The 27,937-nt window shown below is 50.6% G+C and overlaps 2 protein-coding genes across 2 annotated transcripts in view; one reads left to right on the forward strand and one right to left on the reverse strand.

Moving 5' to 3' along the window:
• Nucleotides 1-12,103, forward strand: part of LOC122373789 (mucin-5AC-like) — a 42,217-nt gene extending 30,114 nt beyond the window's left edge. The window contains exon 2 of the mRNA XM_043352162.1: nucleotides 9,037-12,103. Within this exon, the coding sequence (XP_043208097.1) occupies nucleotides 9,037-11,065 (2,029 nt within the window). The 3' untranslated portion in view covers nucleotides 11,066-12,103. The remainder of the gene's footprint in view (nucleotides 1-9,036) is intronic.
• Nucleotides 12,104-14,594: 2,491 nt separating this feature from the next.
• On the reverse strand, nucleotides 14,595-27,710 carry LOC122373798 (chitobiosyldiphosphodolichol beta-mannosyltransferase-like). The gene is made up of 10 exons (XM_043352172.1): nucleotides 27,583-27,710; nucleotides 25,753-25,966; nucleotides 25,063-25,193; nucleotides 24,465-24,583; nucleotides 23,316-23,408; nucleotides 22,156-22,296; nucleotides 21,617-21,726; nucleotides 21,044-21,217; nucleotides 19,937-20,051; nucleotides 14,595-16,309 (listed from the first exon to the last, which is right to left on the reverse strand). The coding sequence occupies exons 1-10, from the start codon at nucleotides 27,583-27,585 to the stop codon at nucleotides 16,093-16,095; spliced, it is 1,317 nt and encodes a 438-aa protein (XP_043208107.1). The 5' UTR covers nucleotides 27,586-27,710; the 3' UTR covers nucleotides 14,595-16,092.
• Between the last annotated feature and the right edge of the window lie 227 nt (nucleotides 27,711-27,937).

The following is a 27,937-nucleotide window of genomic DNA, read 5'->3' on the forward strand; positions in this document are numbered from 1 at the left end:
CCAAGACAGTTTATATATTGAGCTTATTCTGCGTTAGTAACGCATGAAAGCAATATCACGATCCAGGTTGATACACTTGTTACCAGGTCCGCCACACGATCCATGGGCGGTGGAATGCGAGCGACATCCAACCACGGCCCAGTGGTGAAACAGGTCCCGGTCGGGATGTGGGCTGAATCCCTGACGGACTCAATGAGGTGATGCTCGACCCGATACAGTGGACAGCCGGACTGGCTTCTTGGCAGCCGCGCCAAGGGAAATCGACCTCACCACCGCCCGAAGAGCAACAGCAGCGGCCTTGCCAGCCGGCAATAGCAGTTTGCAAGCTTTATCAGCGAAAGTCGAGTGTAAACAGGTGTATAAAAATAGGCCCGGCTCGGCTGTAGGATGAGCTGTCCGGGATGTTTTGTTGGTCGGGCGGGACGACGGATGGACCCGAGAGGACCGGAGGACGAGAGGGAGATAGCGGAGATGCATGGGAGACACTCTTGTCTCGTGGTGTCTCACTTCTCAGTGTCGCCGCCCCGGTGTATCACACAACACCAAGAGACCTCGGGGCTTGACTCGTCGCTTGCCAAGACTCCTATTTTCTCCGTGCCACTGGAGAAGCTACTTTAATCTCTTCCTAAACGAGCTGTCAAGAGGCTCTTATCCGTGACCTCTCCATCGGCGGGCTGCTCTCACAACCGTGACGGGAGGTGACGGTTCGCTGTTGTCTCGCCGACTTGACTGTGACAGGTGGACAGGGCAACAATAGGACGGGACTTCGGACACGTGCCACTGTCTGAGGACCAAATCACGGCTCCTGGGTAACACGAGGTGCTAGCCAAGTCAGGTTTATAGGTAACATAAGCACCAGACCGAGTAGTGGCCCATGAGCAACACAAGGTGAGGGCCGAGTAGTGGTCCCTGGGTAACACCAGCACAGGACCAAGTCATGACCCCTGGGTAATACCAGCTGAGGACCGTATCACGATAGCCACTTACCATCAGTGCAAGACCCAGTTCTCTTGGTAACACCCCGTTACCTTCAGCTACCCACCTCTGAGGCAAAACGTCCGGCTTACGTCCCATTTATCTAACAGATATCTGATGATGTTTCTGCTAATTCATGACAATGAGCATGATAAACATGATAAAGTATTTAGTTAAAACGATGGTCTCGGGGTTTTCAAATGAGCAATACATAATCTCCACACAATTGCACACATAATGGCTGCCGTTTTCTCACCTGATCGCACCTGTGCGGGTGAAACCACTCCCAACAATTGCCATATCTATTTTTAGTCATGCTCTGTGAATTCAGCACATGTAGCCAGCAATGCAGCAATGCGTGGGTGGTCAGCGCGGGTGAAACGGGTGCCGCCTTTGGTGTTGTGGTCTCAGCGGCACTGAGGGTCAGAGCTGGGGATATATGGCGTGATTGAATTAGAGAGTGGGAGACCGCAGCGTTTAGTGTCTAGGTCAGTTGGTCGTGCTCGCTGTGCTGCGCAATACCAGAGGTGGGCTGGTCTCGGGCTGGTCGAAAACTTAAAGACAACACGTGTCTAATAACCGCCCTAGACCCCGTGCTATAGCGATCTTCACTGCAAGAGATGCGCAGTTGAACACTTTGACATGGTTTGGGTGTTGAGGAACTGCGCAGTAGAAATCTTCAGCCAACGCTTTTCCTATGCCACAATGAGGGTAGTAAATGGCGCCAATAAAATGATTCCGCAGTGTTACCTGCCATTCAAACATACAAACTTATAAACTTATTTTGAAAGCCGTCAAACGTGGGGAAACTGGACCCAAGCTTAGCAATCTACGAAATTATAAAATATAATCCTGATTCGTAGGTACTACATATTTGAGTTCAGACACACTATCACAAAGGAGTCCCACTAAAACATCTATACATTTGGTCCTACATCTGTTGGTAGATCTTCTTTAAACCTTTCACACCCAAGAGCGTTCAAGCTGTGAACGGGAAGAGCTTCCTTTGCACCAGTTGACCCCAGAACTGTGGCGCGGCGGTCGATTTATTGTCGGGTCACATGAATCGCACGGGTGTTTTATACGATTCTGATGGGACCGTTTGCGGATGTATATGGTGTATTTAGCACTCCATTGGCTGCAAATGTAGGGCGCTGGTCGGTGCACGAGGCTGTCCAATGCACCTGTCTCTCAACTACGCGAACACAAAGATTACAGCGCTTTTTCACATTTAAACACATGTTTTGCGATCATTCTTACGAAAAGTTATCATAGCTACGTTCAGTCACCTTTCTAAGCTGAGAAACAACAGCGGAACGAACCACTTCAGGTTTCAAAAATTATTTACACAATGTCCAAATATCTTATTTGTTCGAAATTTATCAGCGTTTCTATCGGAGCATTTCTGGACAAGCTGACCGGAAATTTCATCGGTCTGACAGCTGGCTATTACAAGAGGCCGCTCGGCCTTCTGTTAGCGCCCGTCAGGCTCGCAGCTTTACACCACAACTAGGCATCTTATCGTCCTAACGGGCCCCAATTAACCGCGCCGCTATCATAATACAGGCATCTGATACCGCCACCGCCACTGCGGCAGTCGCCGTCGCGTCGATAAGCGACTCTGACATATCAAACGCCGGCATCTAATCTCCATAAATTGACCCGCTACGTTCCCCCAAAGTCGGTGGTTTCTCGGCAGTTATTCGCGCCGCGCGCCGCCCGCTGACGTTCCGCCAAGTCACCAGCGCACCTCGCTGCAGCATTTCACAGATAGTGCGGATACCGAGCGGCACCGGGCGCGGAATAGGCGAGCCGACTGGCCGTTTAGCGGCGCTTAGATCTAATCTGGGGACGAGCGTGCTGGTCAGATTTCACACCGGCTCTGGTACTAAGCGGTCGACACTACTGGCTGGCTACGAGCCCCACCCCACGCTCGCTCTCCCTCAGCTCGCAGAGTGGGCAGGGTGGCCGCGGGGGTGGCGGTTTGGGTGGCCCCGGCAGTGACATGCAGAACGGCGGGGGCGGCAGAGTGCAGCCTGCAGAAGTACCCCGCTGTGAGGTGATTTTACAGACCGTAAATCGCCGCCGAGGCAGCCGCAGCGGTGACACGCTCAATTCGCTGCTGAGGTGAGTGCTTCCGGTGACGGGGAGCCGCGGAATGGGCGAGGACCTGCCTCGGGCACGGCGTTCGAGGCAGAAATGGGTCACTCGAAATAGAAAGATGACAAACTTAAATCGATGAAGATGATAAAGCATACATTCCGAATCAAGTAACACAATGCAATCAAGAGATGAAACAGAACTGGCAACGCTAAAAGAAAATCAGCAAATTTGGACGGAAATCTCAACATTTGGCTTCATATGTATCACGAACCTAAGACGTGTGCTATCAAGCTGAAGGGCTTGAGGTACCATGCTCCTGTATTGATTGATGGATTGACGGACTACGGACTGATGGATTTCAGACTGACCAACTGACGAACTGACCAACGACAAACTGACCGACGGATATACTGACCGAATGACGAACTAACTTATAGAATGAAAGATTGACCGACTCTCAGATCGACGCACTGACGGCCTGACCAACAGACTAACCGGCTCACTGACAGACAGACTGACTGACTGACTGACCGACTGACTGTCTGACATACTGACTGACCATCCGACTGACAGATTGACGGATTGACGAACTGTCAACTATCGGGTATAGATGTGAAACGCTGATAGTTCGCGAGGACGAAGGACATGTCGAGGACGGTCGAGGGAGACGGACCCGGATACTGGCGAGGTCGTCCCAGCACCACTCGGGGGACACGGTGGGAAACTGTGTCGTACGAGATAAGAGGCCCGGCTAATGGTCCCCGGAGTCGCAGGGTTGGAGGAAAGGGAAACGACTGGACCAGAGAGAACGCCCCCAGGGATGTAGGACTAAGTGGAGGACGGTCTGGTGTTTCTAGCTCTGATAGATTGGTAGAACTACGAGTAGATGATTCAATTCATTGATATGAATTAGGTTCATTTACTTTCGAGTTACTGATGGACAATCGATTCGATTGTGTTCAAATTAGCAAATATGATGGCTGTAAATTGCAAAGTAATATGTATCAAAAGATTGCAAAGTAATATGTATCGGTTCAATGTGTACGCCGTCTTTTTGCGAACTGTCTCGACCTCTGGCTAGCTGACATAAGACTTGCTTCACCGTCTCGCTCATGTGGCTCAGTGTGCTGACCAGTACCTAACAAGAGCAGCGCATTCCTCCGCGGACAATCTGCGAGAGAGAGAGAGAGAGAGAGAGAGAGAGAGAGAGAGAGAGAGAGAGAGAGAGAGAGAGAGAGAGAGAGAGAGAGAGAGAGAGAGAGAGAGAGGGGCGAGCAGGGAGAGCGCCGGCCAAACACTTTCTCCTACACTGGTGCCAGCGGCTGCGGCTGCTCGGCTACCCGTCCAGAGTAGAGCTCTCAGCTGTCCTGAGAGGGATGTACGGACAACAGTCAGCTGCTCGAGACGTTCTTGAGTGGTTGGGTTTGACACAAAGACTGCTAATCTCAGGGGGATTGAAAGTCAAATATCGCGGATGCATTGTTGTTCCATCAGTTCTCGTTTTCATGTTGTGTTGCTGGCTATCAACTAACATGTTGAACATTCGACTGCAGGTCCGTTTTTTGTACCTGTCCGTCTTTTAACAAAAAGCTTCAGCAATTTGACTTTAAAAAGCCCGTAGTTTCGTCAATGACATTAAACGTAATTACTAATTACACAAGAGCTAATTGTGTTCTCATTTAGCACATCATTTGCCATTTTTATCAATCACTCGCAAATGTCTGCACGTCTAATAGCTGTGCGTGCGGTCTATATTAGCCGCTCTTCCACGGTTCACAGCCGCCACTTTTCCGCTACGCGCACGAATGCATCTCCAATTACGCGTGCGAGACGTCCAGAGACACTCGAACCATTATCTGCACCGCGCACAGATTACCTCCGACCTAAACCCACATCGTAAGATTCTCTGGCGCCAGGCGCGCGTCCCCGTTAGATGAACGACTCTTCCTCACGCACTCTGTCTACCCGCCTCTCGAGCATGTGGTTTGAATATTGTGCGTGGGTCGAGTGTGCGTGCCGACACGCCGCACGCACCTGTGAGCTTGTTACGACCCCCGCCAGGCCAATCAAGATCGATAAAGACGATGTAGGTAGATGTTATTGGTGACTACGGGGTGTCAGATGATAACTTTGCGGCGCGGTAGTGGTTCCATTTTGTATCTTTGAGGCGGAGACTGACCGAGACGATTCGCCGGCAACTGAGGGGTAAAGACAAACTGTGTGAAAAGAAAACTGGAGCGCCGCGGCGCCGCGACAGAAGTGCGATGGGACGATCGGGTTGTGTCGTACGGGAAAACGGAGATAATTGCAGGTGCTAACTGAACGTATGGGTACCTGCATCAGTGATAACGGCTCGTGTAAGCAATTATGTGAATTGAAAGCCAGCATGTTTTCAAACCCGTGCGTGGACGGTGCTCTAGGTATCTGCTTTCATAATCGACTTCCCTCCACTCATTCATTCATTCTATGCGTTCTGCTACGCGTAACAACTCCCACAACCTAAATAGCCGTCATATTCTGTGCGCCTGTTTGACCATTCAGAGGAGACGAGGAGACAGCCACTCATCCTGAGCCCAAGTGTCAACATTTCGTGCCGCTGTACTACCGGCGGGGCCACTCAATCGCCGCACGATGTTTGCACAGACGTCGGCCGGCTTTGGGGGTGGCACTTGTGACCAAAATGACTCGCGTTTCGACCGCACCGCGCACCGCGCAGAAGCTACCATTCGTGCACAGCTACCGTGCAGCTAGCCGTGCACGTGCATTAGTTCTCAGAGCACCCGATCTCTGAATGACGCGAACATTAGAGACGCCTGAATAGCAGTGTGAAAACGAAACGAGACTGGGGTATTTCTTAATGGGTTCCCGGTCGCTCGGGCGTGAGACTTCAATGGACGCGACTGCAGCGGCGGTTGGCAATGGTCGAGCGGGTGAATGAATGGGGAGACTGGAGCTGAGTTTTCTCTCCGGCTGAGTCGAGCGCAGATCTTTGGCAGGGCTGAGCGGGAAGCAGATGGGTCGAAAGTTGACATCAGTGATGGGACAGTCAGGTTGGGGAGAATTTATCTAGTAGCTCGCTGCATTGGCAATTAGGGATGCCAAGTAAAGTTCCTGATCAATATTTGTGTCTCTATGTAACTATATGTGATATTTTGAATCACGTATGCATTATATTTTATGCAGTTATTTGCATAAGTTTCACCAGAAAAACATGAATGGCGGGATTGTCAGGACTCACTAAAACTAAGCGTTCGAATGACATGCAAAGGAAGAATCAACAATTATAAATCAGCCTATATGTATTCCAAAGGAAATGAGACTCCTTCCCTATCAAAATGTGGTCACACTTCCGGCGAGTAAAACAGCTGCCTCACAGTTTCTCCTCTCCCTGCCTCATATGTCTCACGGTCACTCACCGGTGACAATCCGTAATGGACAGTTGGGGCCCGAGACAGGTTTAAAATGACGAAATCAACTAATCGTTCCCGTCAGAGGCCGTCTCGTGTTCCTGTCGGCCGTCCCTGTCCGGAAACTCGCCAGAGAGAAGTTTCTCCGGGCGCCGACATTAGCATTTACAATATCGTCGCCGTTTCTAACCCATCCACTCGCCAGACACAAGGTGGAACCACGGTACAGCTGGTCACGTGGGTTACCTCATCGTCAGTCATCAAAGTATGAATGGAGACGGCGGATTCCTCAGATTCTGATGAGACAATATGCAATCCATGACTGCAGAAGGCATGCCCCGCATGCCCGAAAGCTTAAGCTGACGTTTCCACAAAACAATGTGAGTGAATGAATGTGAGAGCACACTCGTGTCTGAATTATAATGGGATAGGGCGTTTTCTTGTGCCTTATTTGTGATAATTAACCCTCGCCCGCACATGCCATTTTCCCATCCTAGAACGCACATGGGGGGGGGGTGGTTGCCACCCCCCCCCCCGCGCCATTTCGTTCCTGTTGGAGATAGAGCTTAGCAGTAAAGACCAAAAAGATTCTTTGGGAAGAGACAAATCCAATGATACCCAGTTTTACCTTCTCAGGTCAGTCATTGACCTTCCAGGTCAGGTCAAACTAAAAAATGTTGCTGTTTTGGGTCACCGTTGGATATCAAGTGTGCTGCTTATCAAATACCGATGACGATGCTGTTTTCTGGTGCCAAGCCAGCTAGAACCTCTTTGTCACACTACCCGACCAGAATTTTGCTGCTGAGGTCATTTCAGGTCAAGTTAGGTCAAGGTCAATTATATGTGTTTGTATGTCTGTGTGTGTCTGTGTGTATACTGATGTGTGCACCGATTGTTTTTGGGTCCATATTACATGAAATCATGCTCTGAGAAGCTTTTACCAAAAATGCAGTCAAAAAACTTCAAAAAAAAAGTAAATTCAGCTTGCCTAAAACGCAATTATCTTAGGTGACCTAGGTTGACCTTGACCCTGACCTTGACCCCTGTACATCGTCAAACAACATGTTCCATGATAGGTAGGAGGTAAGACTGGCAAAAAAGGCCGAAATCAGGGTGTCAAAAGCTCATAAGGCCCATGGCAAACGCAAGATGTTGAGAATTGGCCATTTGGGTCATGACATGACCTGAAAAACAAGGTCATATCTCCGAAACCAAAAATCACAGAAACTTGAAATTTTCAGTGGACATCAAGAAAGGATAGAGGAGCAGCTATACGAAAAATCAGCCTTCTAGCTCTAAAAATGTTGAGTGCAGAGCAGAAAGACTACCTGGGGGGGGGGGGGTGGCAACCACCCCCCCCCCCATGTGCGGGCGAGGGTTAAGTCCAAACAGCGCCTGCAGTAAGCTGCGGCCGACATTCACAGTTCCATAACCGACTTAACATCCATGGAATGCTTAGGAGATGAGCCTCGTTGCACGAAAACAATAGAATAAACCTAGCATAATCCCTCCGTAAAAGCTGCATTCCCTCCGTCCAATAAAAACCCAATGACCGCATCCCTCCACTGCACATTCCCTCTGCAAATCATCGTTCCACTTGGCCGGCGCTTTTCACGGCACCTCGAACACCTCAGCAGTGCCCCGCCCAGGAGATTCCAGCTGCATTCCGCCAGCGTTCCTGACCCCCGCGCGTCCGGCACAGGCGGGGCTGGTCGAACGGAATCCCGGCGGGCGCGCGCGCCGGCGCCCGAGGCTCGTCTTGCGCCACAGACGGCCGTCGGGCTGGGGAGCGGCCGGAACGCGCGGTTCGCTTTCATTCGGGCCGGACAGACGCTCTGCGCGAGGGCCGAAACTTGTCGGTTTCTCTTTCATCGAGTGCCGCCGATGGCCCCCGACGTGGGACGCTGTCATGACGCCGGCGAGGGAAACCGGCCCGGTCCCACCTACCTACCGTCCAGTGACGACCGAACGTCTGTCGTCAGCTGGAGACAGCTGACAATCAGTCGAAATCAGACAGACATCAGAAAATCAGACATCGTTCAGCCCTCATCGAAATCAAAGTGTTTCGCCATGGGCTATTTGAGAGTATTTAGGAAAATGGATAATGAGCAATGCTCGCCTTATGTTCGTGTTTAGTGTTTGCGCTTCAATTATTCAAATCGGAGCACCACCCGAGCGTAAACCAATTACATCAATCTGAGACGGGCCAGATGTTGTTTGATTGACTCCAGATGTGTGCCGTCGGCATCGTTATGGACGTAATTGTGCGAACCAATGTCCTATATGTATATGCTTCCAACACAAAACATCAAATACTTCAAACAAACACAATCCTTCTGTGACCAGGTGCTAGGTGACGCTGCCATTCTGTGTCAAAGGCTTAGTATTGGTCTTTATCGACTTCATAAAAGACCCGCTCAGGAATGTTAATTACGAACCCCGATTTCACGTATCCCGTCCTATTGCTGAACCGCCTCCCGTTCCCCAACATGTCCAACTTGCCCCGAACGGCGTAACCCATTCTGACGGTCATTTCTTCTTTCTTCCGCAGGTCCCGAGAGCGCTGGGTCATCCTGGCTGTCACGCTCGCCGTCCTGCTCCCCTGCACCTCCGCACAGGCGCGCTCCGCCAGCGTGCTCCAATGGAACCGACACGTGGACACAAGTAACAACTGGCGACCCGTATCGACACACCGAGACGCCTCCGTTTGGTCACCAGGAGGTGTCAGTCAAACGCAGCGCAGAGTCTACTACCCGACCCAGTACAGCGACTATGACTACGAGGATGAGGACGACGACTATGTGGCGGCGCCGACTCCCGCGCCCTATGCGTTCTGGGTGACTTCCCCGCGCACAACGACGGTGGAGAGGCCCGAGAAACAGCCGCTGCTGCTTGGAGAGAGCTTCTACCACGAGCTAGCCCGGCAGAGAACTTCAACTACGACGACCACCACCACAACCACTACGACCACCACCACGAAGGCGCCGACGACTCGGACCACCACCACGACTACAACTGAGAAGGCGACAACCAAGAGCTCCTTCGAGAAGGAAGCGGCACCTCGGCCTTCGTCATACTCACAGTCGCCAACCACGAGTCTTCTGCAGCAGATCCTGCGTCGACCGGCGCCCGGACAGAAGCGACCCGACTTCTCGTCGCTGCTCGGAGCGCTGCTGGCTCCTCCGACCATCGACGACAGTCCTGACAACATCTCTGGGCCACCTTCGGCACATCTGGACAGCAGTAGTAATGCACCGACGAGCTCCTTCGCCGCGTTCTTGAGACGCACTACAAGGGCTCCGACAACGACCACGACCACGACTGAGAAGACGACCACACAGACGACCACGACGACTGAGCAGGCGACGACGGAAGCCGGCGGGTCGACGACCACTCGACGACCTGGAGGGTTCCTCTCCAGCCTGTTCGGCATCCTGTCTCGTCCACGAAGACCGAGACCGACGAAAAAGCCTACATCGACGACTACAACGACAACAACAACGACGACTACCCAGAGTCCTACGACTGTTCGCAGACCTTTGGATAAAATCGACGCCGGCTTCCAAGTGCTGAACCAGATCTTCGGCGGCAGCCCGCTGGCGACAGCCACTAGGCCAACCACGACGGGCCAGGTGGTCAGCGAGTCACGCCCTGTCGCGCAGATCACCCGACCGCCTCCTCCCACCACCACAACCACTACCGAACATCCACCTCGTCCCCATCACCCTCACCTGGTCGGGCGCCATCCGACGACCGTCCTGGCCACCTCGCCGAGGTATCCCACCACGGTATACCCTACCCCGCCTCCGTACCCCAACTCCTCTCCCTACTACTACAATACCCATCACCAGGGAACCTCTCCGCATCCATACCCCTTCTACAATCGTCCGCATCCTGTCGACAAGATTGACGGCCCGAGGCGTCCGTTCCGTAGACCGAACCCGCCGAATGTGCCGTTCTACTACAACACGGAGCAGACCGATCCCGAGCCGCCGCCAAAGGTGAACCTGCAGCAGCTCTTCGGCAGCGTGGTGCAGCTGGTGAAGAGCGACGGACCCTCAATGATGTCCGCGCTGGGTGATGCCATGGGCGCAGTGCAGGAGGGCAACTACATGGGAGCCATCCAGTCCGTGATGCCGGTGCTTGGACAAGCTACCCCGGTTATCATGAACGTCATCAACACTGTGGGGCCCGCACTGGAGAAGTCAGATATCTTCGGCCAGGCTGTGGAGGGAGGCGGCCTCAACAGCCTTGTCACCATATTCACCAACTCCCTCAACGGCCGGCCGCTGCCGCCGCGACCTCAAAGCTACGGCTACATAGACAAGAGTGACACGGACGACTTCAACCGACCCTACTACCTCGGCAGGATCATCGGCTCTGGCCTGAAGCTCGCCACCTACCTCATCAACTTCGGCTCGAGCGTGGTGCGAGCGAGGGACGCCGGTCGCGCTATGCCAGACTTCGATACAGTGGCCTTCGAGACGACATTCCAAGAGGAGATCTGCTGGGTACAGGAAGCGATAGGAGAAGAGAACCTCGCGTTCCTCAGAGACTGGGCGGACGGCAGGTTCCGGTGAGATGAGCACGTGCGCTCGCGCACTAAGAACTCTCGTATGGTGAGAGACCAGTGAGCGATCGCAGTGCAACGGTGAGAGGCGATAGTGAGTTAGCGAACTCAGTGAGCGAGTGACCGTGAGCCACGGTGAACTCGAACTCAAACACTTAAGCGAGTGAGCAGATAAAATCGAAGCAGTGCTATTGCTTCCATGCGACTTGCTGACGTTTTAATGAGCCCAGTGTTCGTCGCTGCGCGCGCAGTGACCAGGCCACCTCCTAAGTGTGGCAAGGTGTTCAGTGAGCATAGACAGACGCGCCGCAAGTGTCACGGTGCGCAGCGAGCGCCGCACCGCGCCGGGAGCTCCGCAACAGGGTCCGGTCAAAGCGGTCAGCTCCCGGCGTGCCCGCGACCTTAGCTAGTTGAGCGGGTCACCGGCAGGCGGCGCTAGTGGTGCGAGCTGCGTGCGAAGTGCAGTGTGCGGACAGTGTTAGCGAACAGAGCGCCAGTCGGTATGGATGTGACAGCATTAGAGCTCAGAGTTGGAGTGTGTTCTGTGTTCGGCGCTCCCTGCTGTGTAAGCAGTAGTGTGTGTTCGAGTCCGGACCCGCGGGCGGGTTACAGGATCCGAGAAGAACCGCCGGCGGTCAGCAGGAGTGACGTCACATTATGACGTCATGGCGAGAATGTCAGAGGCGATAGCGTTGGGTCGGAATGGCGGTGTTGGAGGCAGAAATCACCGGATGCAGGACAGTTCCTCATTCACGCCACGAACAATTCCCTCAGCAACCCAACTTAGGGCACTTGTTCTCGTCAATAAGCTCTCCCTTCTCCGCTACGATAGGCAATATGTAGAGCATTCAGGGTCCGAAACGGGACCAACCCTATGAAACAATTCCAAACTCGAGCGAAACACAGCTAAGTGCGTGAATGCTACTTGCCCAATCTTCTGAATCCGCATCGATAACCCGTCCCGTAAGGTCATCTCAGGTCAGATATCACCCCGTCAGCGCTCGCTCTGCCTACTCCTCCCTCCCTCTCTCTCTCTCTCCCTCCCTCCCTCTCTCTCTCTCTCTCTCTCTCTCTCTCTCTCTCTCTCTCTCTCTCTCTCTCTCTCTCTCTCTCTCTCTCTCTCTCTCTCTCTCTCTCTCTCTCTCTCTCTCTCTCTCTCTCTCTCTCTCCCTCTCTCTCTCTCTCTCTCTCTCTCTCTCTCTCTCTCTCTCTCTCTCTCTCTCTCTCTCTCTCTCTGAGCAGTGCCGGCGCCCGGGGCGCGGCCTCTGGCACGCGTGACCACCACCACTGGAAGCCCAATCACCTAAACTGGGTTATAGATCCGGCACCGGACGGTCACGTGACGCCACCGCCGCGACGGCTGTAAAGTCACGTGAGCTGGGCTGTGAGTGACGTGGGGGTGGTAAAGAGAGAAAAAAAAGGGTTAAAAATTTTTAATTTGGGTTTCGATCTTTTTACTCACTTATTGTAAAGCCTGTTCCTCACTTCAAAATTCAAATTCATCTCACAAGGCCCCATTCTTAATTCCACATCCTTCACCCTAAAAAACACCCCCTCTCGCAAACCCCAGCCGCTCGCCGATTGGCGCACCCGTTTCGCACGGACCTCCTCTCCCTGGCGGCTGGGAGGCCGCGTCGGGAGTCGATGCGGCGAAACGACGGCAGCTTTCTCCTGCCGATCGCTCAGAGTAGCGCCCACGGCCCTGTCCGTCTCCGACTCCGGCTGTCCGGTCGGCCCACGGGACGAGGCACTTGGCTGGGGCTGGGCTGGGGGTGGATTTGGGGTTGGCTAAAGGGGTGTAAGGGTGGGATGGGGGGGGGGGGGGCTTAGAGGGAACCCGAGGACTGATGCGTAGCTTGTTGCTATCCGTAAGAACAGAATCTTTTCGGTCTCAGTTCGAGATTCAAGTATAAGTTGGATTCAATATTCGCTCTTCACTTTGAAAACGACTCTCATTCGGCCTTTGACTCGACCCAAGCTTCGCCTTACCACCCTGACTCGATTCAGTCTTGAGCGGAATGACTAAATCAACAGCTGACTCACGATTCGGTGACAATACAGTACCCGCGCGTCCTTCACCCACGCGTGCCAGTGTCGCCCAATTGTCACCGATTCGGTCACCTGGCATAATAGTCATAACGCGTGACCTCCGCTGAAAGTTGATAGGATTGAGGAAAGTTGGGTTAGGGAGGGGGAGGTAGGTAGGGCAGATGTCACGCTCTACAAATCTTGATTGTTTTTGATTGGGTAGCGTCTGGCGGGGGGGGGACGGGGGTGGTTCAGGCGAACACGGTGGATATCCGCCCCGGCCCGGCTACAGCAGACCGAATAAACGCTTGGCTATTGATTTAGCAAAACGGGGGGTGGGGGTCAGCTTTTTAGTCCAGCATCTAAAAAACATACGGTTATCAGCATACAAAATCTCTTCCTGTCCCCCCAGCCCAGACCCAACAAACACAACCGGTCCATGCACAGACAAAAATCTACTTCATTCCAAACCCACTCATTTTTGCACCATCCTAGTTCAGCTGAAAATCATCGAAGACCTTTCGAAACCTTCCTACACCACAATCTTCCAGGCATATTTATTGAACCTCTGCCAAGACACCGCTATCCGGCCTAAAGCGAGTACGCCAGAGTGTGTTGTAAGGCTATCAAGTGTTGTATTGCGCCTCGAATGATGTGTATAGCTATATATTTTCATTGTTACCTGTTACTTGCGACTCCACGCCAGCATTCTCAGGGGCGTGGAGTGCGCATGCGCAGCGGAGTTGTGCGCAAGCGCTCGTTGCTAAGGCGACCGAACCGCCGTCCTTTTCGCTCAAGCTACCCGTTCGTAGCCGTTTTGTGTACCGTTTTGCAGTGATGTGCGATTTCGTTCGTTACTGCGATGTTATGCAGGGGTGTTACGTCGTTATGATGTTACGTTGTTACGTAATGTTACGCCGTTACGCAGTGTTTGATGTGTCGAGGTATGCAGCAATACAAACATTATACAAACGGTTATGTGTTGGGTACTCAGAGACGATTAAGCGATGACTTCAACTCGAAAGCACAGAAAGCGAAACATGTGTTATTTGACCGCCTTTCATCTGCGTAGCCACTTCCAACATTCGTTGCCGAGTGGGACATCACAGAGTTCAATTCCTATTTCATTCTCGTCAATCTAAGCATAAAATACACTGACACCCAAACCCAATCCCACTGGACACCGCAAATACGGGTTAACAATAAGTGTATTTCTGTATCACAGTGCTCACGGTACACGCAAATCCCACCCAATGGAGGTCACAGACGGCAAGATCCCACCACACTCGGGTCGGCAGACTGGACAATGAACGCGGCAGTCCTGGGCCACGGGACACGAGGATCCCCAACATCCGGAATGACTATGGAATAAAACGGAAACGATACGGCAATATGTACTTCTGGGCTGTATATTCCTAGAATTATACCACACAAGCAAACGTGGGTCACCGTATCAAAAAAAAAAAACATATAGGGATGCAGCACCCACAATCTTTATAATCGTACGAACACTGCAGAAGACTGGCATAATTTACACTGGGAAGAGACTGTGTAACACACGGATTGAAGGCACCGTTGGCTTGTTAATACGTGCTTGTGCAATGGCCGCTATCATTTCTGACGTTTATCGCCCCTCCGGTAATGTTCATTGAATAACGAACAACATATCACATACCTTCTAAATATTCTATACCTATTCGCCGTAGGTCCCATCAGTGCATTCTATTTCGTATACAGTTTGTAGTTCTGCGTTAGTGCTGTCACAATAATTGTCTGCTCTATCCTTGCGTGCGTAAATGGCACAACACAGTGTCCGGGAAGAGTAATCAGGAATGGCCACTTTGCCCTGTCGAACAATACAACCGACGAGTGCCTACCACTCCCGCCCGCAACCATATTTCTCACTTGACTGGCTCCTTCTACATGACTCACATCCCTGTCCTATACTCGAAACTGCCATCGCACCTTACAGTCCTAACAACCCACCCCAATTCTAGCACCCTACCTCTACTCCAGCTACAATCCTGCTCTTCAAACGCTGAACACCATTCATAATCCAAATGACGTAGGGACGAACATAGCTGTTCCTTTGGACAAAACCCTCTGCTAAATTTATACCGAACCCCCCCCCCCCAAAAAAAAAACTGCATCTATCTGCACAGCCTGTGACTGAAGATTGGAAAATTCGCTCTCCCTTCTCCAACTCGCCCGACCGAACAGCAACAAGCCCGTGACTTATTCATAATCAGTAACACACATTGACTGAAGACTGATCCACCACACCCCGGACTGAAGACTGATCAGACATGCACAGCTCAACTGGAAACTTGAGCAGTCACGTACAGAAGACAGAAAACACATCACGTGCCCATTGAGGTGTCTCCCATCGCTTCACAAACGAGCGTCAACGCGCACACCACAACAATCGACCGAAAAACTACGGAAAAACGCCACCCAGCTCGACAATGGCGTAGGTTTTGTATGGGTTGTCTCCACACGGGCAGCCGCCGCAGGCTGGTTGTCGGTTACGATTTTTGAGGTGTGTGGTCAAACGTCCGGTAGGTAAACAGGTATTGTGAGCTGTTTGAAGTGTGGGGAGAGAAAACGAGGAGTTTTTGGATGGTTTGATGTGTGTGGGCTTGGATAAGAGTGTGACCAAGTCTGGGGATTTTGAGGGCGACGAGTTAGATGGGCGATGGGTTTAGAGTTGGACCATCATGCTCCGGCTATGATAACACGTCATAACTACATTGACCGTGACATCATAAGTGATTTAATGTCAATGGACAATCTGACCCATGAAGAAACATCACTGGTAAGCCCATGCATTTCAAACCTATCAGAGGAATTAACCCCGACATCGTACCTAACCATAGAAAGGATTTCACCTGAGCAGCAACGGCACACTGAACAGCGACCACGTCAGTCAGAAACCCCCGCTGGCCCCTGCCGGATATCCCTCTTGTCCCCTGATATCACCCCTTCACATCACCGTCCCCCGATCTGACGTCACACATCATCAAACAGGTGACGCGCGTGTCTCTCCCAGTTAGCCTCCCAACCCTGACTTCGGAACTCGCCAATACGCTGTCTGAAGCGGCGCCGCAGTGCTGCCATCTGTTGGCTGTGCGGAAAACCTCGGAACCAGGCGATCAGCTGCTCGGCGAGTTGGGAGGCGGAGTTGAAGACGAACCCGTTCTCGCCGTGCTCGACCAGTTCCGATAGGCTGAAATGATGTCATAATAACGTCACAATACGGTAAATGTGGGTCTAAAGTGGATAAGGGGGAGAAGAATGACGTCATTATCAAAGGAGGAACGTGAAATAGGGTGGCTGGTAAAACAGCCAACGGTCCAGGTAAAACGGAAAGGTAAAACAGCCAACGGTCCAGCCGATACGCGCCCTATTTCCATTTTACCAGGCATAATGAAAGTAGTCGAGCGTATCGTACAAACTCAGTTGACTGAGTATTTGCACGCCCATGACTTACTTACTGCAGCACAGCATGGGTACAGAAAACTACACTCAACCGAGACAGCTCTCAGCGTCATCACTGACCGCATCCTACATGCTATGGACAATGCCGAAATTTCCATTTTGGTTCTTCTAGATCTTTCAAAATGTTTTGATGTCGTGCCTCACCAAAAACTCCTAGATAAACTTAGCCTGTACGGGATAGACACGGAATGGTTTAACAACTATTTGACGGGTCACGTGCAGCAGGTTACCGTACGAGGTGCTGACGGTTCCAGCATAACGTCCCGACCCAGAGAAAACAAAATCGGAGTTTTTCAAGGCGGGAGCCTTAGTTGTGTGTTATTCATGCTGTTCGCCAATGACCTGAGCCTACATTTGCCCGATGGCGTCACCATTGTTCAATTTGCAGATGACACGCAAATTTTGGTCACCGGTAAGAAACGGGATCTGGCTACTATCATCTCACTCATGGAGACTGCCCTCGATAACGCTTACCAGTGGTTTTGTCACAACGGAATGAAAGTAAACACTGCCAAAACGCAGATGTTAGTTTTGGGCACCCCAGCTATGTTAAGGGGCCTCCCAACTGTCACCGTTAACTTCTGCGGCTCTGTGGTGGGCGATGCCGGAACTGTGAAAAACTTAGGAATTCAACTCGACCGTCATCTGAATTACCAGGCACACATTGACGCCATGACTTCAAAATGCACCGGTATACTCATCGCCCTCGCCCACGCACGCCACGTGATGCCATCCAGCACACTGAGGTTTGTAGTGCAGGCCCTGGTTCTTTCCATTGTGCGGTACTGCATGAGTGTGTACGGGACGTGTGGTGTGACACAGATGACTCGCGTACAGAAAATCATCAACTTTTGTGCGCGGGTCGTCAGCGGTCGCAGACGCAGTGACCACATCTCCGATGTCATCGAGCGGTTCGGCTGGCTGCGAGCTGATGAGTTAGCCGAGTACCACACTATCTGCGCAGTCCAGCGAGCTATCACCACGAGAACTCCTGAATATATCAGTCAAACCATCGGTCCATTAGCCCGCGACCTACATGACCACAACACAAGGCACGCCGGCAGATTGACACAACCACGACCCCGAACCGAGACGGGGAGGCGCCGACTGTGTATCAGGGGGGTCTCGATGTTCAACGACATGAACTTGGATCCGTGTTTGCCATCGTTCCGTCGAGAGGCAAAAAACGCGATTCTTACCAGACGTCACTGAGGTGATATTGGTGTGAATGTCGTGTGCGTGATTTGTGTGTGCTATGATGATGCCATACCATGTCTACTTACCCTATGTTTTATCGGTTTTATCTGCTTTACGTGTCAGGTGAAAAGCCACTTTTTGCTGTGGACCCTCGATGAATACATATCTGAATCTGAATCTGAATCTGGGTTGGGTGAGGTCCGGACAGCACACACTAATGGAACTTTATGTAAAGATGTAACGCCAGGGGACTAGTCATTTTCCATATCCATACCGTTAGGTACTTGAAGTCGGATAAATAAGGCATCGATCAGCTTCATGTTAGAACATCGATAAGTAAAGAGAAATGAAGCAATACAACACCATAAAGAAACGCACAAGCATGATTCATCGCGAGCCTTTCTTCAACTAAATAATCAAGCCAGATCACCATCCTACTGCCTTATACGCCGGAAACCCATTCCCAATGAGTCCCCTCCCTCCCCTGGCGCCCACACAGCGTATTGTTTACCGCAATGACGCTACAGTGTGCCGCCCACAGAACAAAACACACCCCCTGACCGCACGTCGCTTTCTGTCGGCTTTCGTTTTCAATCACTCTCCGCACGACGGTAGTCGTTCGTAACCGAGTAACCACAGACCGAAAATGAAGGCGTCATCGGCTCCCCCTCTCTCCCTCCCTCCGGGCCATCAACGCTAGCTCTCCCTTTCTTGGCAATAGTCCATTGCTTTTGGGTTGATGATTTATAGACGAAAGAACTCAAGCGAGGCGAGGGGAGGAGGGGGAGGGGGGTGGCACAGGGTAGTGACTCAGGCCCGTGACGCCTATCTGTGACGCTGCTCTGTGACGCTCCGTAACGGCACGCGTGACGCACTGCGTAACGAGGTGTGACGCCCAGACAGTGACGGCCGGAGTATGACGGTAAGGGTGAGTATCGGACACTTATCGCAATATTTCTGTTCACATCATGAACACACGATGTGTGTTACGGCGAAAAGACATAATAACCGGTCAGGGGTCGATCTGTAAGTAAGTGGGTACGAACAACTGATATTTTCCAGCAGAACATACCAGCAGTAGATGTTTTATGTTAGTGGCAGAATATATTAACTTTTGACCGAGGGATATATTATTTCTGGCAAGGTACACAGAGAAGAAAAACACAAGAAACACATGCAGGCAGGAAAATAAAAACAATCACAACCAATGTTCTTACCATTCAGTTCCCACGTTCGTTCAATATCATCACGCTCCTATATTCCGACAGTCGCCCATCCTCGAAACCACACTACCCTCCGCCCCCGCAGTGACCGCCATCGGCTGTATTACCTTGCGACAGCGAAAGTGCGTGGAAATACGAATGTGCCTCCGGGTTTGGATAAGCTAAGGAGGAAGAATACAACCTGTCGCAACAGTGATTGTTTTGATAGTCTTTGTGATACGCCTTCAGCCATGAATGACGCAGTACCAGCCTATATTCAAACGACAAAACATGGTGGAATTGAATATGGGATGGGGTAGAGCAGCAATGCACAACGCAGGCCGAGTAAAATATCGGCGATGGAAATGAGAGAGGAAGACAGCATAGACGACAGACAAGGGTACATCGTCGTCTAGCCATTTGAACCCGAATCACACAAGGGCAGGCTCGGAGGGGAACGGGACGGTACCTAAAGGAAGGGACAGGGTTTAGCGACCCACCATTTGAAGTCGAAGGCGCAGACGGCCAGGTCAAGACAGTACATACAGGGTGGAAGTAAGAGTGATGGATATGTGCCAGAGACCGGTAAATTGACCCGCCATCTGAAGCAGATGGCGCACACGGGCAGTCCGGGAGGGTCATCTGACGCACATAGGCAGGATGGTGGTAGACTGGCAAGGAATTATAGACAGGGTTCCGCGACTCACCATTTGAAGTCGAAGGCGCAGACGGGCAGTCCGGGACGGGCTGATACGTTAGTATACGGAATGGACAGTCAGTAGTGTAGCGATAGACATAGACTCACCATTTGAAGTCGAAGGCGCAGACTAAGAACTAAGAACGGTAGTGTAAGGAATTATAGACAGGGCTCCGCGACTCACCATTTGAAGTCGAAGGCGCAGACGGGCAGTCAGAGAGGGGATGATATGTTTGTGTGGGATGGAGCTGGGACTCACCATTTGAAGTCGAAGGCGCAGACGGGCAGTCCGGCGCCGAACATGTCCACCACCTTCATCGGCAGGTCCAGGCCGCTGGAGGAGGTGTGCAGGCTGACGCCCAGGTCCGCGCTGGCTGTGGGGACGGGAGGGGGTACAGTTAGCAGGTCCACACCGATGGAGGACGTGTGCAGGCTGACGCCCAGGTCCGCGCTGGCTGTGGAGACGGGAGGGGGTACAGTTAGCAGGTCCACACCGATGGAGGACGTGTGCAGGCTGACGTCCAGGTCCGCGCTGGCTGTGGAGACGGGAGGGTTTACAGTTAGCAGGTCCACACCACTGGAGGACGTGTGCAGGCTGACGCCCAGGTCCGCGCTCGCTGTGGAGACAGGAGGGGGTACAGTTAGCAGGTCCACACCGATGGAGGGGGTGTGAGGGCTGACGTCCAGGTCCGCGCTCGCTGTGGAGACGGGAGAGGGCGCGCTCAACAACTGTAACCTACTGTGGGCGAGGAGAGTGACTGTCAGGCTTAAGTTGCCTGTGGGGACACGAGGGGGGATAGAATTGATGTGTGATGATGATGGCTTGTGATTTTAGTGCACAAGTTTTACGCTCAACACTAACAATATCGCGACGAAGTACAGAACCGTTATTGCTTTCCCTTAGCAATGCACCTGTCCAATGTCCATACCATATGATTCAATACATATAATGAAGTCATCGAAGCAAAGTAATACAAAACCCTTGCTCTGAATATCGTAACAGCCTATATTTCAGTAGTTTCTTCGCCGACATCTTTCATCACTACACCTACATACAAACACCCACCACCCTCCATCCTACACCCCTCCTCCCCTACTCTCCCCGCCTCCCACCCCTCTCACCAAGCAGCCGCGGGTAGTCCTCCTACTCCCCTACTCTCTCCCCTCCTCCCACCCCTCTCACCGAGTAGCCGCGGGTAGTCGTCCTCCTCCCCTACTCTCTCCCCTCCTCCCACCCCTCTCACCGAGTAGCCGCGGATAGTCGTCCTCCTCCCCTACTCTCTCCCCTCCTCCCACCCCTCTCACCGAGTAGCCGCGGATAGTCGTCCTCCTCCCCTACTCTCTCCCCTCCTCCCACCCCTCTCACCGAGTAGCCGCGGGTAGTCGTCCTCCTCCAGCCACGGCGTGAGCACCTCCACGTGATTCCAGTGTTTGCGCTCCATCAGCTGACAGTAGAACTCTTTGAGCGGCCCGCGGCCCGTGATGACGCACACCAGCCGGGGCAGGTCGTGACCGCCCTCCTCCCTGGCAGACTCGTACTCTGGGGGGGGGGGGGGGAGGGGTCAGACCAGGAGCGGAGGCAGAGGCGTTCCCGACCAATATGCGTACTGTAAAGACGCACGAGCAATTATCAGCTGTCTAGGTCGTTATTTACCGTCAATCTACCCTGTGAGTAAGTCCATGCGACGGAGTGACCTGTTTTCATGTCCGATCCTTCTGGACAATTCTTATCATTCATCTTCCGAAAGTTTTCATTCTACCCATCTTTTAACAAGCGGATAAGCTTTTAGCGAGCGGAGGGGGAAATGCCTTCTCAATTCCCCTACTATCTCATTCTCATTCATTTCATCGTACTATAAAAGTCAACACCCACCCACTGCACAAACATACCCAGTGATATTCCTCTTCCCTTTCCGAACCAATTCCTCACACCTCTCACCTTGCAGGGCGTGCAGGAGTACGGAGAAGTCCTCATCCTCGGTCCAGCTGGTTCCCGACACCAGCAGGCCCGGCCGGTCGTCGAACAGCGCCACTGAACCGTCAGCGTGACTGTGGGATCGGGAGAGGGAGTCGATAGGGGGCAGTAGTGTGGGGACTCGGGGCAGCGAGTGTGTCGAGTGGGTGGGCGTAACTTCACTCGGAAAATGTAATAAGAACAGCAGATGCAAGAGCAGGTGTAGGATGAATATAAAAAACTCTTCTCAGGCCAAAAGAGCTTGCTCCCCCCCCCCCCCCCCATAAAAGCAAATATTTTGTCTTCATAATAGCGTCATTATTTGAGAAGACGTGTCAGCTGATACTGAAATGCAATTGAACACCAGCTAACAATGGCAGTTGGCACCAGCTGGACTTCTGCTCATCAGTCTTGTTCCCCTCGTGAAGTGCGTACACCCCCTTGCCCCACTTTTCCCTTTAATCCCCCCCCCCCCCCAACAAAAAAAAAAACACCCATTCCACTACATCCTGCACCCTGCATACCGTTCTGTGAATGCGGTCCTGTCCGGTACGGTGGTGCTGAACGCCTGGTAGATCTTCCCCAGTCTGACAAACAGCTCGTGGGTCTCCTCAGGTGGGATCGGGTGAAACCGCGCCGCCGGACGGTCGTGAAGCGGCTCCGCGCTGTCGGGGGGGGGGGAGGGGGGTCATCATGGGGTCAGAGGTCAGGTACTGGGGCACGTGGTCGAGCAATGGAGTCAAGAGGGTTAGGTAGTGATAACACACGGTAGGTACTAGGGTGAGAGGATATATTCTGTGGCCAGAGCAGAGGTCAGCTTTAGCACGTAGACAGGAATGAAAACACATAGGAGACTTGGCAAACAAGCGGACAATCTGGACCTCGCATGCGGGTTGCGAGTTTGCGGGTTTTAAGTTTGCGGGCATAATGCTAATTCATAGAGTGATTAGACCGTTCCCTTATGGTAACTTCGTGAATGCAGTGAAGCCGGTACACCTTCAGAAAATTACATATAGTCGCAATACCAGCGCAACGATTAACGAATCAAAATTCGACTTCAACGAAAAACCCGCAAACCTCGCAGACCTCGCAGACCTCGCAGCGAGGAAAATCGAAAGTTGACTCAAAATCAACATTTGGAATGCGATGCAAGGTGGCTCGCAAGCTAAAAACATGCAGACTCGCTTGTTAGATGGTAGTGTGGGTCACTCAGCTTAGATTGTATTATTTAATTTTGAAGAAATCCGAAAACCCAAAAAATCGCAACCGGCATGCGAGGTCCAGTGTGGGGCGGCCTTTAGACAGCTAACCGAGCCACACAAAAACGGATAACGTAAACAGAAACACCCACAAGGCCTTCTGCCGGGCAAGGATACGTAAACAAAACTCGCCAATCCCACGGCTGGTTATGTCATGTTTGGTGCGTGATATACAAGTGATCGGACAAAGGTTTCATGCTTCATACCAAATGTCTTTCACAAAGAAGAAGAGCATTAATGAGGAAATTGGGTAGCGAGGGATGATATGAAGAGACAATGGTGCGCGTGCCTATGTCGCGACTATTGTTTTGAAGACAAGGAGAGATTCATGTCGACATCTTCTGTTATCGGTGTAATGTTTCAGACTGACCTTAGTTTTTTACATGACCTGACCTAGCCTCTCATTTGCTACACTCAGTACTCACACGACTCCCCAGTTTTTGGCCAGGTCCTGCTGCATGGCTCGAGTCACGCAGAGATTGGCATCAGCTCGGCGACCAAACACGCCTTCCAGCCACCTGAAATCGCCGTCACTGAGTCAGGCACGCGATAACATCGGAGTCAGCAAAGTTCGTGTTTGGATACACAATAGACTCAGGCTGATTGTGATAGCCAGACAGGAACATGGCCTTTTGTGAAATGGCATTCAATGAACATTGTTGGGGATTAATTTAACCGAGAATGTTGGAGCAAGTAGCCGCAAATCGCTCAGACTAACAGACAGTACTGAGTACGAGCACGAACGCAGTATGAGTACGAACGCTTATTTGTCTTTGCAAGGTCAGAGTGAATATGAACGTTTGAATCCATCGTTAGCATGACTTTCAAAAGCGCCGGCTGCCGTTGCGCATCGTGGTTGCGCATAACATTGCATCTTTCGCCGTATCGTGTTTTATTGACGCAGATAATGAGGTTTGAAGCCCGTATCTACACCTGGTATCACACAAGCCGCTTCCGAGCAACAACGAATGGCTCAGTCGGAGTATCTCCACAATCAGATCAAACTGATAAGCACATGAGATAGACCACAATACAAAGAAAGCTACGGTCTTATACCAAAACAGCAAAATCACCTGTGACGAACTCAAACCAAGCATGACTTTCTGATGTTTAATATCAGCGGTGATGATTAACCTGACCACAACAGAGCTTTTCCTGGTAACACGCTATCAAAATGTGCCACACACTATCAACAAGTTGTATCATAGAAATGCGACATACACAGCTGTGATGTCCATGTGTAGGCCTGCAGCCTTCGCATCACAAGTCACAACTTTGATCAATGTCACATGTAACATAACATATTGACAATAAATGAGCCGGGAGCACTGCTTTTTGTTGTGGTTGTTGTTGTAATTGCATTGTTCTTGTAGCGTCAAACTTTAGCGAGGATAGATTGAGCAAATACATAACTATTTTGAATATAGTTTCCTATTCTCTGGGTATTGTGTTCCAAATACTCTGCTCATATATCCCCGTTCTGTGAGACAACTATCACTGATGGACAGAAGTCTGTTCTTCTTGTTCTTGTTGAATTTGGGCGCACGGCCTCACCTGGTTATATGGCCACGTACCTGGTGATTTTAACGAGGGGGCTCTGTCTCCCCACACTCAGCGCCATGATGGTGTAGGAGTAGTTGTGCCAGTCGACGACCAGGCGGGCTCGGCGCAGACGACAGGCCAGCCAGCACACCTGGCACGGCAGAACAGGGGGAGCGTCACTGGACGTCACCGTCACTAGTCGTCATCGTCAACTGCAGGTATCGAACGTCATCGGCACCGGTCATCGAGCGTCATCGACGTTCGACGAGATCAACTAGACCTGTGTGATAAAACTGAGTGTTCGTCAGGGATATGTTAGATTTTATCTAGGCAGAAACATTCCAGAATTGTGGGCTTGCAGTTCAGCTCAGCGCATCATCATTTGGTGTCCAGCTGAATTTAGACCTTTTCTCACTTGTGCCAACCAACAAATTTGGAATATGGCTTCAACAGCTTTGGACCATGGCTTCATCAAGCAGTTATGAAAACACACAAGACACTCCTTAAAAATAACAAGCCTTAGAGCAGTACCCATTTCAGACTCTTGGCTACAATTATGCCTTATTAGGGGTATGATTAGAGTGCCATGATTAGTGTATGATTAGTGTGCATCATATTCATAGCACTGACCGGCATAGCGGGCACTCCTGGGGGATTCTGCATCAGCAGACTGGAGAAGTGTGGCAGCGTCATCAGGATGATGAACAGCACCACTGCCTGCCACAAGGCCTTCAGCAGGTAGGCCAGCAGTCCTGGGCAGCCTGTGGGGTAACAAGAGGTTGGAGGAGCAGGCAGTCATCAGCTGAGTTCAAAGAGGGAGACCTGTGGGGTAGGTATTGAAGACACTCAATATGCTGAACCAAAGATGTATGATTATCAGCATTCTTTTAGAACTTTCCTATTATTAGCATTCTTTTAGAACTTTCCTAAGTCTTATGGGCTTATAATTAAAATATATTGGTTTAGTGTTTCTGCTAAAAATATTTAATCAGCAGGACACAACAAATGCAAGTTAAGATAGATGTACAAAAATGACTACAACTGGAAAGTCATTGCAATTAGCAGGTTAACATTTATCTGACACACCAAGGGTAAAACATTTTAAATCATTTCAATTTTAATCATTTAAATCATTAGGTTGATCTTGTTAAGGTAAGCAGTAAACAAAATAAAAAAGCTCTTGTGCTTCTCAAGATTTTGTATCCCTATGTAGGTGCCTATCCAAAATGAACAAAAATTGGTTGTTCTTACACAAGAAGCAGCACCCAAGAATGATGTAATAGAAGCTTATGGTTATCATAGCCCAGCCCTTCAACCCACCTGATATCCATCCTGGCACCTGCCACAGCGGGTACAGAGTGGCCGAGCGAGCCACGGCCAATTTCTCAGCGTCCTTGCGCATGTAGCCCACCACGTCCACGGGGTGTCCGCGGGAGGCCAGGGACTGGGCGTGGTAGCACATGCGCGGACTGCGCCCCACATCTCCCAGTACCACCACACACACTCGGCCTGGATGACGCTTCGTCACTGCCATCTGTAGGTAAAAGAAAAATAGAAGTGAATTTAACCACCAGCACAATGTAAATGCAAAAAATAGAGTAAATATGCATAATAAGCTGCCTAATCAAGTAGGTATGGGTAATTAGGTAAGTAGGTACCTAGCTGGCAGTTAATGGCAATTTCTGGACTGATATACCTAATTTCCATTTCTAAACTCAAACTGAAACATTGTAGTAAGCTGAAGCAGGATTAAAGGGACTATCCCACCTTTAACATGGGGTTTGAGTTGAGATAGCCAAGTTTGCGGCGAGGTCCAGAAACCTCTATCTATCTAGGTTGCAACCCCCGCGGCCTCTTGGTGTTGAAGAAATTCGTTCCCTTCATTTGAAAATGGGCCTTGTACAAGGCCCAATCTTCAACATGGAGCGACCGTTAGTGTGACATCACCTCGTTTAGTCATTCTGATTTAAATGGGTTTGTTCGTTGAAAAATCGCTTAAAACTTGGTCTGAACCTTTGTTGTGGTGCCTACAGAGTAAAAAGAATCAGCTTTATGACAGTAATGTGGCCTGGGGAAGGAGGTAATTTTGGGCTCAAACGTCACATATTTGAAAGTTTGTGTTTGGAATATGGGAAGCCTAAGATGTTTAATGAAAAATAAATGCCAGAACCGTGTTCCTGGTCATCCAATCTATAAAGTCGGGCGCAATTTAACTGGTTTTAACAACATTTTAGAAGGTGGGATAGTCCCTTTAATTGGCACAAGCAGCTGCATAAGCTGTTTAAAAAAAATCAAAAGCACTATAGTTCGTTGAGTATCCATGACAGATTGGATAATGATGTAAATAATAAACCAATTAATACAAATCAAATATATTCAAAATACACAAAGCTTTCGGCTTAAACAGCCTTGATCACTGTGAGTTGTGGCAATGTATAATCGGTACCGATTAATATATAAATATAATAATATATACCGTACCGATTATACATTGCCACAACTCACAGTGATCAAGGCTGTTTAAGCCGAAAGCTTTGTGTATTTTGAATATATTTGATTTGTATTAATTGGTTTATTATTTACATCATTACACTATAGTTCGTATTTTTTCAAAAGGACTCTGGCTCCAAGTATGTTTTTCGAAAAAGCACGCGTTTAAGCGAGCAAAACTAGCAAAAACTGAACTTGAGAAACTCGAACGTCGCCCTATTTTAACATGTGAATTATTCCCGATAATTTCCATCCGTGCCTTTTGGAGCCAGATATGAGAACAGTGGTGACGTCATGCTGTCAAACTTTTTTGCAATGAAGCGTATAACTATCATGGACGAAACCGCTTCCTCGATTATAACCTCGGCAACAGTGAAAAACGAAGTTTTTCCCAAATTCGTCGAAACCTTGTCCCATCGTACGGACATTGATTGCCCGCTGCGACCAGTGACGTCATCATAGTATACTAATTTTTCAAGACACAATTTCTAGGTACTTACCGTGCACAATTTGAAATCGAATATTTTTTCGGTAAGAAATTCTTGGCCAGACGCTGAAGCTGCCAAAACTCACGTGAGAGCTTCGATAAGGAACTTGGAGCCAGCGTCCTTTTGAAAAAAAAAAAACGAACTATAGCTGCTATTTAGCGTTTAACCTTACCATTCATAGGCAGGGTAGAATCCACGCAAATGAAATATAAAATTTGTATCAAAGCCTTCCCTCCTATGCGTAACCGTTACAAAACTGTACCAAGAAACTGTACAAAACACACTGGGCACTGAGATTTTTTTTTTTTTATTTAGTGGCCTCAACTTTCGTTTTTCGCCTCGCGAGGAGGTGACCCCTATACCCGGCTCATGAAGTGAAACCGGTGGCCACTTTATTAATAGCAAAATAGGGAAACCCACGCACATGTAACTTTTCAAAAGGTAAAGAGGGGCCAATTGCAAAATAACTCTGCTGATTGGGGGGGGGGGATGCTTCGGATTACATGTGCGTGGGGAAAACCCTATTA

Source organism: Amphibalanus amphitrite, unplaced genomic scaffold (assembly GCF_019059575.1).
Source record: "Amphibalanus amphitrite isolate SeventyFive unplaced genomic scaffold, NRLGWU_Aamphi_draft 000039F_arrow, whole genome shotgun sequence".
Taxonomy (NCBI): domain Eukaryota; kingdom Metazoa; phylum Arthropoda; class Thecostraca; order Balanomorpha; family Balanidae; genus Amphibalanus; species Amphibalanus amphitrite.

Bases quoted from the DNA above. Each gene is read 5' to 3' on its own strand.
- LOC122373798 (XM_043352172.1), bottom strand. The intron at 20,052-21,043 runs GTGAGAGGGGTG...CCGTCCCCACAG, and splicing joins CGACTACCCGCGGCTACTCG to CCAGCGCGGACCTGGGCGTC. The intron at 16,310-19,936 runs GTGAGTCCCAGC...ACATCATTTCAG, and splicing joins TGCGCCTTCGACTTCAAATG to CCTATCGGAACTGGTCGAGC.